The following is a 14,317-nucleotide window of genomic DNA, read 5'->3' as shown; positions in this document are numbered from 1 at the left end:
ACTTCTGTTTTCATATGATCCTAACTTTTTGCTATGTGCCAACAGAGGGGGAATCCTTCTGAACATCATGCCTTCCTGAGCTGATGGCTTTCCCATTGTTCAAAAGCACTTCATTGATCGATCGATCGATTGATGCAAAATAAAGCTGCAGAAAAAAATCGAGGGCTGTTGTTGGAAAACATTCTAATAAAATATGAACGTTTTGAAGTAAATCAATAATGACCACTGACAATAACCAGCTGCCTAAGCCCATACAGGTGCTCTCTGTGAAGAAAGGAAGAGCCTGACCAGCCGCAGCTGAGTGCATCCCCAGGAAGGATATGAGGGGCTTGCCCTGCCCCGGGCAGGAGGGCTGTGCTGTTGGAGGGGTTCAGCTCTGCTGCTCATGTCTGCGAGCTCTTCTAAATGCAGGTACTTTTATTTGCTTTTTTTTTCCTAGTCCTGTAGCTATGAAGTTTTAAATCTTTCACACTTCTGAAATTTGTGGAGAAGGGTGTTGTTTGCCTGCTGTTGTCCTTTTGATAATTGTCTGTGGTGTTTTCAGAGGGATATTTTACCTTGTGTGGTTTCTAAACTTGGTATGTTCTCCCTGTCTATTCCCTCAAGGGGCACCTAAGAGTTTTTTCTTTGAGAGAGCAGTCTTGAAGAACACTGATAAATGATACAGCGGTGTTCTTTATGCCTCTCCTCTTCTCCTCCCCAGCTGTGCACATGTTGTAGTTTATGTTTGGGGTGGTAGGGGCCTCGTAAGGTCTAGTATTGTGTGTGGATTGTGTCGTATTATTACTTCTCCTCTGAAGAGTGACAATAGAGGTTTGACAACAACAAATGTTGATGTTTGAGGTTTTTTTAATTATTATTTATTTTCCTTTTGACAAATGTGACAATTTTTTGAGCCGTGTGCCTTGCATACAGGCACCGGTCTGAATAAGTGTGTTGCTGAGAAGATAAACAGAATGTGTAGGCTGTCAGCTGTATGCCAGAAGTTTTCATTCAGTTCCCAACTGAGTGGAGTCACTAAAACAAACCTTCTAGAAATACCTCTTTATTTTGTATGTGGAGATCACCTGCTGGGAGGCAGGGGAATACAAATGTGAAAGCTTATAATTAATTAACAAGTGTAAAAGCAAAGGATTTCTTAAACTGTGTAGTCTAGTAAATAGCGGTGAGACTGGCAGCCTCATTAACGAAGGCTCATATACAACAGTACTGTAATTAAAAAAAAAAAAAGGAATTGATGATCCCCTCTCCCTATTCAAACATGAGGAATAAATACAGAAGGAAGTAGTTCAGATTTTCTCATTCATGGAAACATTACTGCATTAGCTCCTTGGTTGGTTGCGTTGGTGGCTTTTGTGGTTTTGTTTTTTTTTTTTTTTTTGCAAAGGTCATTTACCTGAAAACTTTACAATCGGTGACCTAGCAGCTGCTTTCCGTAACACGTTCCTCTAAAATCTACTGTAGTTTGGGGGGGGGGGGGCTCTGCAGTTTCTGCCACCCGCCTCGGAGATGGTGCCAGAATGCCCACAAGCAGCAGACTGTTGGACTTCAAAGCCCTTGCCTATGGTGGGGAAGTGTCCTTCAGACTCTGCCAATGGTCAAGGAGGCTGTTCCCCCAGCTTTAACTGGGCTCTGTTGCTCTTCAGGGGACCAGCTGCTGGGCAAATTAAATGTCCATAATTAACTACCCCATGGGTATTTCCAAAGGCTGGCCCAGTTGACTCCTGTCACGTTTAGAAAAATCTAGGTCAGCACGACAGAGAGGCAAAGCAAGACAACGTGTGCTCCTAAGGGAGGTTTTTCGTTGCTCCCTTGCAAAAATGAGCTGCAGCCCTTAGGGCTTGAGAAGTTTCTTGGAACCAGCTGGGAGGCATCTCGCCGCCTCTGTTCAGGCTTGGCAAAGCTGCTGAGCTGATGCTGCATTTCATGGCCCAGCTTCACATCAGCAGAGCTTGATCTGAGCTGTGATCTGCCAAACGGGCTGATCTGGATTACTCGCCTTACTTTAAGAAATAATTACGCTCATTTCCACATATTCCCGTGTATTATGACTGAAAGGTGAAAATGGATCTGGGCGGGTTCTTTGTGTTTTCTCCTGCAACGAAGCCACCGAGCAAACACAGCATGAAAGCGCTGTTGTAAGCAATGCCGTTATTTGTGACCTGTATGAAATAATTCCTTTTGATTACTGATGCAGGTCAAATAAATAACAACTTTTTTGTATATGCCTAGAAAAAACAGGCACTGTTATACATTTTCTTGGCATCTACTTTATTAGCATAAAGCATACCCAGTTTTGTGCATCGGCTCTCATACCGAGGTGGGTTTTCCTTATGTTTTCAATTTGAAATAGATGGCTGAACAGGTTTTCTCTTCAGTGCTGTCAACAGCCTAGTCAGCAGGAATGTCTGTCCTGAAAGACCTTTCTCAATGTCAGCTTAGCTTTCTCGGTGATTTACCTTATTTAGTGGTGGTCTTGAATAGTAAAAGCCCTTCTGTAAGTTTCATTTGGTTTTCTTTTGGTGGGAAGTAACATTTTGAATTTTGAATTTTTTTTTTACAGTCAAGTACTAACATTTGCAAGTGTTTTCTTTTGGCAAGCCGGGTGGGTCAGGTGTTTGAGCTGAATGTGAAGGTACACTTCTGTTGCTCTCCCCTTTTGTTGTGGAAAGGTATTTTGATTGCAGTGGAAAGAACTGCTCTAGGTGGTTAAGAGCCTTCCTTTATGGTCCCTGTTCGGGTGGCCTGGAGAAATGCTTATGCCTGCTGTAGCCAGCACTGCTGCTTCCGAAGAGCCTGTTCCCCCGTGAATGTATGTCTCTTTATGGGCTCAGTGAGTCACAGGCCTGGCTCATACTTCTGCTGGCTTTTTGTAACCATAGCCTTGTACACTATGGTATGCTTATTTTGCGCCGCATTAGGGACACTATAAACAAACACTCAGAAATGGTATCTTGGTGTTACTGTCCATCTTGTCATTCTGCAGGTTTTTCTTTTCCTCATGGCTAGTCAGCAGTGCTTACCCCGTGCTCCTCAGGTTTGGAGTTGGGGATCTCGTGGGCTTCACAAACCTCAGAAGCTGCTTACAGCTCTGGGACAGACACTGAGAGTAAATACCTTGGGGTTTGTTTTTTTTCTTTAACCAAGTTGGAAAACTGAACTGCTGCCAGGCAAGGGTAGGGAAGAGAAAATGTTTGAAGGTAGACAAATACAATGTAATCAATGTAATGCCATCTCTAAGAACTGTGGCAAGCAGTTCACAACAACCTCCAGAAAAGAGAGCTTGAGATCGGTGAAGCTAAAAAACCAAACACCCACCAACCAACCTCCAGCGAGGCTTCAAAAAATTCTGCTGATGCCAGTATCTGGCTAACAGTTGTTCTAACTTGGAAATGTTTTTGAATTGAGGCAGTTATAAAGTGACTGCCGCTTTTTTTTTTACTTTTATAGCTTCCTTGGGCTGCACTGAGGAAGCTTTTACCATCAGCTTTCTAAAAGGAAGCCCTTCCAATTAAGTTGACTCTAGCAGTTAGCTTGTCGGAGCCGTGATTTATCCATAGCTGTTCCCCAGCCCTCGCGGAGGAGCTGTGAAGGTGAGCCTGACACATTCAGCACGCAGAACACCTGGGTGGGAAAGCTAGTGTCATAGTTCTGGCCTTATCTACAGCTTCGCTGATGGAAAGTGAATAGTGGGAAACAAGAACTGAGAAAAATGCCTATTAAGAAGAAAAAAGTCTTTTACCACCTTTCCGAAGTATTTAACTAGCCTCGGCATCATTACGGCTTTTTTTCTATACAGGGATGCTATCATGAAAATATTGAACCGAAGTTAGTCCATTTATCCCTTCACATTCTGAAGTTAATGCTCGTTACACACTCAGAGTTCACCTTGAAGCACAAAGTATCATACCTATGCATGTTTTAGTGCCGTGGAGGTTAGTGGGTTTGTTTTTGTAGACAAGTCACAGGGCTACCTCGCTCTGTTAGAAACCGGTAGAAACCAGACTTCTGTGGGCCTTACTCTAGAAAGCACGCAGCCAGCTGATCCTGTATGTTCCAAGGATGAATAACAATACCGCTGTAAAAGCGATGCTTATATATTTTGTTTGCTTATTTATTTCCAGGATAAATTCAAAAGAAAACCAAACTACTTTTTTAAAATCTTTATTCCAGGGTCACAGACTAAGATACAAGGTTAGACAGTAACACATAGCTTGGGCTCTTGACATTCCTGTTGGATTTCTAGCCACTAAACATGAATTTCTACTTCTCTACAAAATGTTAATGTTACCAGTTCACCATTTAACAATAATTAAAAAAAAATAACCCAAACCAAACCACCATTTCAAACGCTTCAGTTCTCCATGCTTTTAGTGCCTCCTAAAAAGCAAGAACTTAATGTACCTGTGCTTGAGCAAGACTTCTCCATCAGAAGCGTTACAGTTTGTAGGTGCTGCACAAGGCGTAAGTTTGTTACCACCTTGTGGAGCTCTTCATGAGAGGAAGAACCACCTTTTCTCGTCCTATCTTCCAGAACAGCAGCATCACAGGTGGTGTGGTAAAACTCCTCCCCACACCATAGTTAGTATTTTAAATAGTTATTATTTTTTCAAGTGCTAAAACAAGACAGGCTAAACTTGTTCAAATATTCAAAAGCAAAAGACTGTTTGACAGAAGGCTCCCTACACATACAGAAGTGCTCTGAGGGGTGCTTAAGATGGTCTCTCAACCACAGATTTCAGGACATCATCTGGGAAACAGTGGTCTATGTTTTCTTGCTACATCCAATTTCATTCACAAATACAAAATTTTCAGCTAGATTTTGGAATGCTAATTGATTTTTTTCTTGGATAATAAATTACTACTTAGAAATGCTGCCCTCAAACCTACGGGATTACTACTTTATGCTATGCTAACTCAAAAACTGAAGTCTTCATTCAAAAGATGAGGTCGTGCTGCATAAAACTTAAGGCACATGTATTAAACCAAGTCGAAGTGCTTTATGTATCCAAGCTCATCACTGTGCCTCAACCTGAACTGAAACTTGGTCTTTTTCATGTGCCTGCAGCAATACAGTAGTGTGTCCTTTGTCAAAGAAAATAAGGTGACAAAACAGAGTACAAAGACCAGGCTCTAACAACAAAGCAGCAGCCAGTAAAACATCCTGTATAAAAAAACTACAGGTAAATTTAAATCACATCACGAAACAGGTGCAAGTTGCCTTGTGGCTGTAAATAACTCTCCCTGTTGCAGAAGAAAAATCCTTCACATGAAAAGGTAATTTATCAACCACTGCTACCAGGTGTCAAGGACATTCCAGTGACAGAGTATACACTCTATGTCAAAAACTGTAGAGGAGCAACTTTTGGCTTCTTGCATAATAAATGGGATTAAATTTTACCAGTGCCAAGGCTGAAGGGCTGAATTTCTAGTGAACTATCCACAGGGTGCTGTGAATTATAATTGTCTCGGTAGTAAGAAGAGAGTTATTTGGGCAGAAGGGCACTGCATCAGGTAGCAGGAATGTAATTTAGCTAATTACAGCACCTAGACATCTAAGTGAGGATGTTTTTGGGAAGATGAGGATGAAGAATGTGAGAAGTGACTTCTTTCACTGCCTTCTAGTAGTGCTTCTTGGCTGAAGGTTTGTAAGACACCAGAAGACCAAAGGAAGCATACCCAAATAAAAGTGTCTGAATGAACCATTGAAACTGAATTGCCGGGTCAGTGATTCCTTTAGATCTGTAACATTAACAAAAAGCATAAAATATGTCAAAACACTTAGGGTCTTGCAGACTGTACTGTGACACTTACAAAGCAAGGTTAGATATCTCTCCCAATCCCTGATACATCATATTTGATTAGAATTTCAATCTAATGAGACTTATTTCCCATACTAACTAAACATACCAGTTCTTGTGATTTTGGTGGATTTCAAGCTATCTGTTGAATAAAGGCTCTTTCAGAGATTTCATTCGTACAATTTCCTCAATAATATATGAACTGCAATCTCAGCTGATGCTATTTGAAATGACTTATCCTAGAGGTTTATATGCAAAGAAATTAGAGTAGATTAATGCTGATCTTAATACACAAGCCTGTATATAAATTCTTGTTGCCTACAGTCCCTGAAAGTAGACTGAATGTCAGCAGGGCAAAGCGGCCTGACAGTTACTGTGCTATGCGGGGTGGAGAAGCACTGTTACCTGCATCTGTGGCTAGAAAAATACAGGTACAGGGGCTGAAGACACCAGACTTGTTTTATGAGAAGGGACCTTCCTCTGCCAGTTAGCTTTAACTTAGCATATCGGAATTTTCCCGTATATTACAGAAAATATAACTTTTTCCGCCTCTCTGAGAAATACTGATTTGTCAGAGAAGACTATGTATAAACATGATAGCAAAACCAGAAGATTTCACATTTCCAGTACACAATTGCCAAGCGTAACTGCTCCAACTCATTGGTTTACAAGGGAGCTCCCTCTACTGACCTTTGCTAGAACAGTTCAGCTGTTTGTTGTTCCATAGTCTCTACACATACAAAATGCTTCTGTAGCAAGTGTTAATTAACACATTTCTTAATGTTCACTCTTGAATTCTTACCAGCTGTGAAAACATGTTTTTAATAATCCCAGTTGCAGTGTTTCCAAATAAGTGCAGAAACTAGAAAACCAGGGCTTAAGAAATTGACCTGCTTATATAAAGCAAGCTTACTTGAATAGACCATACACAGAAATACAGGCCAACAGCCAGCGACAGTGCTACTGTTAACCAATTTGTATCTGCTTCCTCACTAGTTATTCCTCATGCCCCCTTTGTGGTGTTCGTAAGTAGGCGTTGCTTTTTCATCAGTAGACAGTACAGGGTGTTTGGTGCCCAGGCTAACGTATGGCTGTTTTGTAAGCTACAGAAGTATGGCTGCAGAGATGGTGACAGGCAGGCAAACGATGCTTTTATGGGCCGTAACGCAAATTCTGTAAAACCTCATTACAATACACCCATTTGGTATGTTCACGGGTAATCTAGTTCCCTAAAACTTTAAAAAATCACCTTAAGCCTATATACCCATCTGCAGAATCGAAGTTCTAACTTTAAAGCTTCATAATTTAAGACTGAAGCCTGGTAAAAGAATTATTATTAACTCCCATTCTGAAGAGAAAGTGTTCATCCATATTCTACTATCTCGAGAGCCACCTTAAATAGCTTTCCATGGAACAAAATCCCTTTGTGTCCAAGCGATGTTACCAAAGAAGCCTGTGACACCTGTACACTGAACTAAATGAAGTTGAAAACCACTGTTTTTACAATGGCAAATGAACTGGCCATCTACTCTGTAGAGCATGAAAACAAGTACCTACATTCTTCTGAATTATTAAAAACAAAATTCAAATGAACAGAAGGACGATGTGTTCGGACAGCATAGCTTTCCAAACAATTTGCTATCCTAACATAAGACTTAGTTGGCTTTACTTTTATAGTCTGGCTAGTCAAAGTCTTCTATCCCACAAACCTGCATATACAAGGAGATCTTAAGTAGTCCCCAATAGAAACGTCCAATTGTATTCTCACAATATAGATGTAATCGCTTAAGCAGGTAATTAGCAGTCTTAAAATTCTGATGAGGTAAGAGCTGATGAAGTTGTGAGTTATCAGACTATTTCTACACCACCTATTGTTCCCTCCGCTTCCTGCGGCACAGTGTTACCCAGCACGCAGTGAGTTCACAGGCAGACGGACAAGCTCTGACAAGGTTTGCTGCTGCCAGTTCTGCAAGTTGCTGTCCCTTGCTTTTGCCACCCTGTACAGCAGTAACCACCAGCAAAATTTCCAGTAAACTCTTGTGGACAGCAAATGATCACTGCCGCAAGAATTTCATTAGTGTCCTCTGAATTAATATTGCTGCTGGGAACCACTGAAATTAGTCTGTAGCTTGTATCGCTTCTATCAGAAATCCTTTTCAGAGAACCTCTGTTGGGGTGAGGGGAGATAACAACTTACTGGCATAACTTAACACCGTAGAAGGCTTCTACTATGTGAATCAACCAGGATACCCAGAACCTGATAAAAAGAAAATAGGGTTTATTTTGTTGAAAATTAGGGAGAAGACTGTTGTATCCAAGATGTGTTATACAGAGAATGTAAAACTGGAAGCACAGAAGTAACATCTCACTTTAACCTCGAAAGTGAGGAGTGTTTTTTATCTTGGAAAAAAAACCCCCATGCATGCTCTTAAAAGAAATTTAAGTCCACTGAGAAAATGAGAGGAACTGTAACTTCTGCAATATGCCTTGACCTGCTATTTCAAGTATCTGCTGCATGTTTCCAGAACTTTCAGCACTTAAACCAAAAAGCAGAATGCTTTGTGAAAGCAGTACAAGTTAATCTTCAAGTGCGCAAAATCTATCCTTTTACTTACACAGGTATTTTTAGCGGTCCTGATGAGTTTAGATTTAGTTCTATGAAAAAACCTGTGTATATAGAATCAGAATATGAAACCTGTGTATATAGAATCAGAATATGAAACCTGTGTATATAGAATCAGAATATAATATGACTTGATTACTCAAACTTGGTCTAGAAACTTTCATATGGAAGCTTTTTATTAAAAAAGTTACACAGGATATTCAGTTAAGATCAATTCAATGCGTTGCTAAAGCAAAAAGATGCTCTTAGCAGAGATGAAGGCTTATCTTCTGCATGATGCATGGTAAACAAAACAAGAAAGTCTTGCTGTATTTACAGGAAATGAGAGACTGGTTTCAAGGAAATGTTCTCCAGCTCTTTTGTTAGGATAACAAATACTAAGTTTTGTAACCCAGCAAAACTTAGTAGTATGCCATTTCTTCCAGCAGGTCATTTCTCACAGGGACAGGATCAGGAGAAGTTAGTAGCAGGGTAGAAAGCATTATTTAATTGAAGCTGGAAAAAGAAGAGTCCTACAGAAGGAACTAAGCTACTTGAGTAAAAATTTGCCAAAAAAACCACTTTAGGAAGCGTTACAGATAGAAGTTTATATATGGACTAGTAACTGTCTCCAAAAGTAGGATCTTAATTTTTTCCCCCTTTCTCACTATAACAACACAAATGCTGAATTCTAACTTTTATATTAGCCTTAGCCTGTCTAGTCTTCTACATGCTTATTACCCCACACCCTTAGTTGTAATGAGCTTGAAAGGAGAGCTCTTTAGATGTAATTAACTGGGTTACAGGAAAGCTTGTTAACACAGACTAAGCAGAAGAGTCAGAGACAGGCAACAGGAGAGATGCAAAATAATTACACAGTCAAATATAACTTACCCATAGCATACCCATTTGTGGTGGTTTTCCACTAAATAATTAAGGAAGCTACCAAATATTCCCAAATAACTATAAGGTATAGTTGAAGGCCAAAGCGTTACCCACTTAAAAAAAAAAAAAAGAGAGTTAGGTTACTTCAGGGTAGAATTATTATCAATGTACCCTTCCAAGTAGTTTTCTTTTTGCTCCCCTCACCCCTGCTTCTGTCAAACATGATTTAGGGCTCATCTATTCACAGTATTTCAACGCCTTCATTCCATTAACCTTGTCCAAGACCCGTATTCTTCAACACGATCACTGGCTTTCTAAAGCACATGTAAAAAGATTCAAACCTATAAAATTTCTTTTCCTTGACATAAAAGATGCTGAAGTGGCAAGTTTAAGGTTGCCATCTGTGAACCAGGAGTGCATATCTGCACATTAAGTGGCATTTAAGTTGTAAGCTCATTACCTATTACACACAGCAGCAGCAAAAAATACATTGTCTCTGTCCTGAAGAAGTTAATCTGATGTAACTGATCTGACTAGACTGAGGAGGAGGAGTAATTATTTATCTCTAGGGGGTAAGTCTTTCCTCTGTTCTCTTAAAAAAAGAAAGTATTAAGATTTTCTTCTGTTTTGAACAGGGGACAGAGAATAATTGAGCACGAAGCCCAAAACCAAAGATGCACGTAGTGTTCAGATATTTTTCCTGTTGCTAACTTGTCTACAATGTTTATCACTCACTGTCTACCTTTATTTTAACAATCTGTGGAGGAGAAGCAGGGCATCAGTGAGCTGTGCACTTCAGTCCACTGGGGATACAAGGTAAACAGTGAAGTTATCCTTCCTCTGGTGTTTTTCACCGTTGCAGTTTCTAGCTATGTAAATTTGGCTATGCCAAGGATGTGGCAAGATGGCTTTAAACAAGGAATTTGCTTAAAGCTCATTCTGTTTCTTGAAACAGTCCGAAAGCTGTTTTGTGAGCTGTTTGGCCTGCCTTGACCGTCATTTCTTCAGTGGTGGTTCTTATGTGTAGAAAATCCATGCAAACAGAAGAAAAACTACAACGTGGAAGTTAATGGATGACCTTCATAAACTTGTCAGATACATCAAAACTGTCATTAATCCCATCACTGCAATAATCTGACCTATTTTAGCTGACATCCATTTTTAGAAATTAAGACAACATGGTAACTGAACTGGTCTGTTTTCCAACAACACTACCAGTTAGCACGGTCTGTAACTAAAACCATCCCTTGTCAATGCACCTTATTTACTGATACAACCCATAGCTGCCCTGGAGCTGGTTTCAGGGATGCACAAGCGGCTCCAGCGTGCGAGGGCCGCAGCACCGCGGTGGCTGGGATGGCGCCCAGGGACCCTGCACGCCTCGCTCCGGAATTCAGTCCAATGGGGTTTATTCACTGAATGCCTTCAATTCAATTTCTTTGATGTTTTTTCCCCTCCTCTGTACTCCTATTTTATGTTTTTCCTCTCAACTTCCTTCACAGATCAGTGCAGCCGCCGCACCAGCCTGCCCTGCCCAAGGCAGCGTTTTTAGCGTCCTCTCTCTCCCGGTCTCTGGCAGAAGGCGCCCCCCAGGAGGCTGGGCCCACCCGGGGAGCCCGTTCCACCAGCCCGGCGCTCCCCGAGCCCCGCCGCGGCGGCAGGCGCCGCAAACCCGCGGGGGGCCCGGCCGGTCCCTCGGCCCCGGGGAGCCGAGCTGCTGCGGGCCGCGCCTCCCCGCCCCGCTCGCTCCTTACGCCGAGCACGATCATGCCGAAGGTGATGGCGATCATCCAGATGAGCCGGGAGCGCTGGAAGTGGCAGCTGCCATCGCGGAGCCGCTCGGAGCCCGTGCCCGCCGCCATCGCGCCGCCGCTCTGCGGGCCGGGTGCCGCCGCTGCCGCTAAGGCCGGGGCGCGGGGGGCGGGGCCGGGGCCGCCCCGCCGGTGACAGGCCGGCGGTACCACTGTGCGCGGCGGGGGGGCGGCCCGGTCCACACCTGGGCGGCGGGGGGGGGTCGGTGGGGCCGGTGATGGGAGTCGGTAACGCGGCTGTGCTGGGAGCAACCTTATGCGGCGGATGGCGGTGCCGGGAACGGGCCCAGCCCGCGGCCGCCATTAGCGGGGGCGGCAGCAACCCCGCCGCGGTGCCCGGTGTCCCCGTCCGTGAGGGGGCGCCGGCGCAGCCCGGCCCCTCAGGAGCGAAATGCGGTTACGGAGTAGCGCTGAGCTTTTCGGCTGGGCTCCAGACGCGCTAGGGACAACGGCCCCGCTTCGGGGGGGGGGGGGGGGCGGGCGCGACAAACTGGAAAATGTACGAAATCAGTTACGGTTCGGGCTGCGCCGAGCGCTCCGGGGCACCGCGGGAGTCAGGCCCCCACGCTCCCTCCGCCCGCCTTCCCCGGCCTGGGCGCCGCGCCGAGGGCGCCCTCTGGTGGCGCGGGAGCGGCGCCGGGGTCACCCCAGCCCCGGGCAGCTGCGGGCCTGGGGCAGAGCGGCGGGGAAGGGCCTGGGGGGGCTGGCTGGCGGCCGGCTGGGCAGGAGCCCCCCGCCTGCCCAGGTGGCCCAGGAGGCCAGCGGCACCGGGCTGGTGCCCGAAACAGCGTGGCCAGCAGGCCCGGGGCAGGGACCGTCCCCCTGCGCTCGGCACCGGCGAGGCCGCCCCTGGAACGCTGTGTCCAGCTGTGGCCCCGCACGGCCAGAGGGACGCAGAGGGGCTGGAGCGTGTCCAGAGCCGGGCAGGGGCTGGGGAAGGGGCTGGGGCACCCGTGGGATGGGGGGCGGCTGGGGGGTTCAGTCTGGAGAGGAGGGGGCTCGGGGGGGCCCTTATCACTCCCTGCAGCTGCCTGACAGGGGCTGTAGGCAGGGGGGGTCGGGCTCTGCTCCCAGGGAACAAGGGACAGGACAGGAGGGAATGGCCTCAGGTGGCACCAGGGGAGGGTTAGATTGGGTGTGAGGGGACATGTCTTCACCGAAAGGGTGGTCAGGCACTGGAACGGGCTGCCCGGGGACGTGGTGGAGTCACCATCCCTGGAGGTGTTTAAAAGCCGTGCAGATGTGGCACTGGGGGACATGGTTTAGTGGTGGGCTTGGCAGTGCCGGGTTAGTAGTTAAGACCTGATGATCTCAAGGGTCTTTTCTAACCTAAATGATTCTATGCCTTTTAAATCCATGCCCAAAGTTTGTGCCGAAATCAGGAGACGGGCCGAGCTCTGAAGAAGTGCCCAGGACTGCCCCGTGCAAGGAGCCCTGCCCGGGCACCCTGCCCAGGCACCCAGCGCCTCTACGGGCACGAGGCGGCAGTCGTACTGGAAGGGAAGGAAGAGGCCAGTAACCGCGAGCAGGCTGGCCGTGCGGCGGGCGAGCGGGCTGGAGAGGGCAGGCATACACGGGAAGGAGAGGGGCCATCAGTAGCTGGGGCTGGTGGGCGGCGAGGTGGCGGGAGGGGGAAGGTGCTGCTGCCCCGGCCATGGGTTGTGACCCGCCGCTGGGGACGGGGAGTCAGATCTGCCCCTTCCCACTGCCCCTTGGAGGGGGACGTGCATCCCAGCTGCTCGTGCATCTCCGTGGACATTTGCTAACAAAGACTGGCTTTGGTGGCCAAAAGCAGCCAGGTGAGGTCAGAGGCAGTGTCCCCTTGTCCCTTCTGCCACGCTCCGGTGAAGACTTGCCCGCACGGTGTCATCTTGGGCAGAGGAGGGATAGCTGGCTTACTCTTCTTTCTCCTTCACCACCAATAACTGATTTACCTTTTTATTAACATTAAGTGATGCTCTTCCTGGCCCGGACAGGCCATGGTCACAAAACCAGCTAGCCCAGCATGTGGCCCACCAGAAGGGCCAGTCTTCATGTGTGACAGCAGCCCGACTCGCTGCCAGCCTTGTAGACACAGGTAGCTCTACCAGCCCTGGGCGTCTCCACAGCCTCGGACTTGAAAGTGAAATGGTTAATGAAGACAACCCCCTTGACAGACCTTTTGTGGGGGTGGACTTTCAGCCTTTCCATATCGAGGGCAGTGTCTTTGACCTGGTTTTTTTAAAAAGGCTGTTTCTCTTGACAAAAAGAGGAGTCTTTGGAGTATTTAAGAAGCTGAATATAGTTTTGGTTTTCATAATTTAAAGCCAGAAGTCCTGTAGCATCATCTAGTGTGGCCAGCACAGGCCATTAAGTATTACCTTGTTTCTCTGAATTGAGCTCAGTAACTTGTACTTAAAGCATACTTTTCAAGGGGTGTGTTACCTTGAAAACAAAAGCCGTCAAAAGACAGAGAATCCACTGCTTTCAATGATTAGTCTTTCTTGTGTTTCTTAGGGGTTGTGCATACCTAATAACAAATTTTGAGGGACTCATTTTCACAAATTAGTTGAAAAGCTTGCTCTATCATATTTTGCAAAAAGTTTGCATTTATGCCTTCATATTTTGGACCAATAAGTTAGCTACTTTTGTGGCTTCAGCACTGCAAATGTTATTTGCCAGTGAATTGCATTTATTGACGAGTATAATCTCAATTAGAAACTACAAATCCCCAACAGTGTTATGTGAATTATTGAAAAAACGCAAACCCAATTTACTTTGCCAAGTTTCCAGGAAACAAAACTATTTCTGCATGCTTTACTTCACCGTAATTTCTGAGTTTTCTACTTTTTTCCTTTCCTTTTCTGTTAATCGGTGCCACAAAGTGACTGAATGAAGACCTGGCAGGCTGTTACGAGTTGGCAGCTCCCGTTAGCATACTACACACTAAAATGTCACCAAGGCTGAGTGTAGACAGACGGCTTGGGCTGCTCTGTCCATGCTTACTAGAAGCCAGATTTCAATTTATAGTTTGGAACACGTATTTCTGTTGTTACAGGATTAACACAGCTCGGTGTTCTTCCTCAGGCCTTTCCTGTGCTAGAGAACATGCAGATATTGGTAGCTAGTGATCGGCACAGCTTGCCATCACGGTGACAGGGCTCTGTAAGCATTTGAGGCAGGCGAGCTAATCTAGCTTTACCTTGCTTCAGGCTGCAAGATTGCTAAACTGAGTCTAT

General features: G+C 45.4%; 1 protein-coding gene across 1 annotated transcript; it reads right to left on the bottom strand.

Moving 5' to 3' along the window:
- Positions 1 to 4,148: 4,148 nt before the first annotated feature.
- On the bottom strand, positions 4,149 to 11,218 carry TMEM254 (transmembrane protein 254). The gene is made up of 4 exons (XM_056352468.1): positions 11,043 to 11,218; positions 9,298 to 9,401; positions 7,999 to 8,058; positions 4,149 to 5,742 (listed from the first exon to the last, which is right to left on the bottom strand). Exons 1-4 carry the CDS (start codon positions 11,148 to 11,150, stop codon positions 5,622 to 5,624), a joined length of 393 nt encoding a protein of 130 aa, XP_056208443.1. The 5' UTR covers positions 11,151 to 11,218; the 3' UTR covers positions 4,149 to 5,621.
- Positions 11,219 to 14,317: the final 3,099 nt, after the last annotated feature.

This window comes from Falco biarmicus, chromosome 9 (assembly GCF_023638135.1).
Source record: "Falco biarmicus isolate bFalBia1 chromosome 9, bFalBia1.pri, whole genome shotgun sequence".
Taxonomy (NCBI): domain Eukaryota; kingdom Metazoa; phylum Chordata; class Aves; order Falconiformes; family Falconidae; genus Falco; species Falco biarmicus.
Note: the sequence above shows the minus strand (reverse complement) of the source record. Positions and strands in the feature narration are given on the sequence as shown.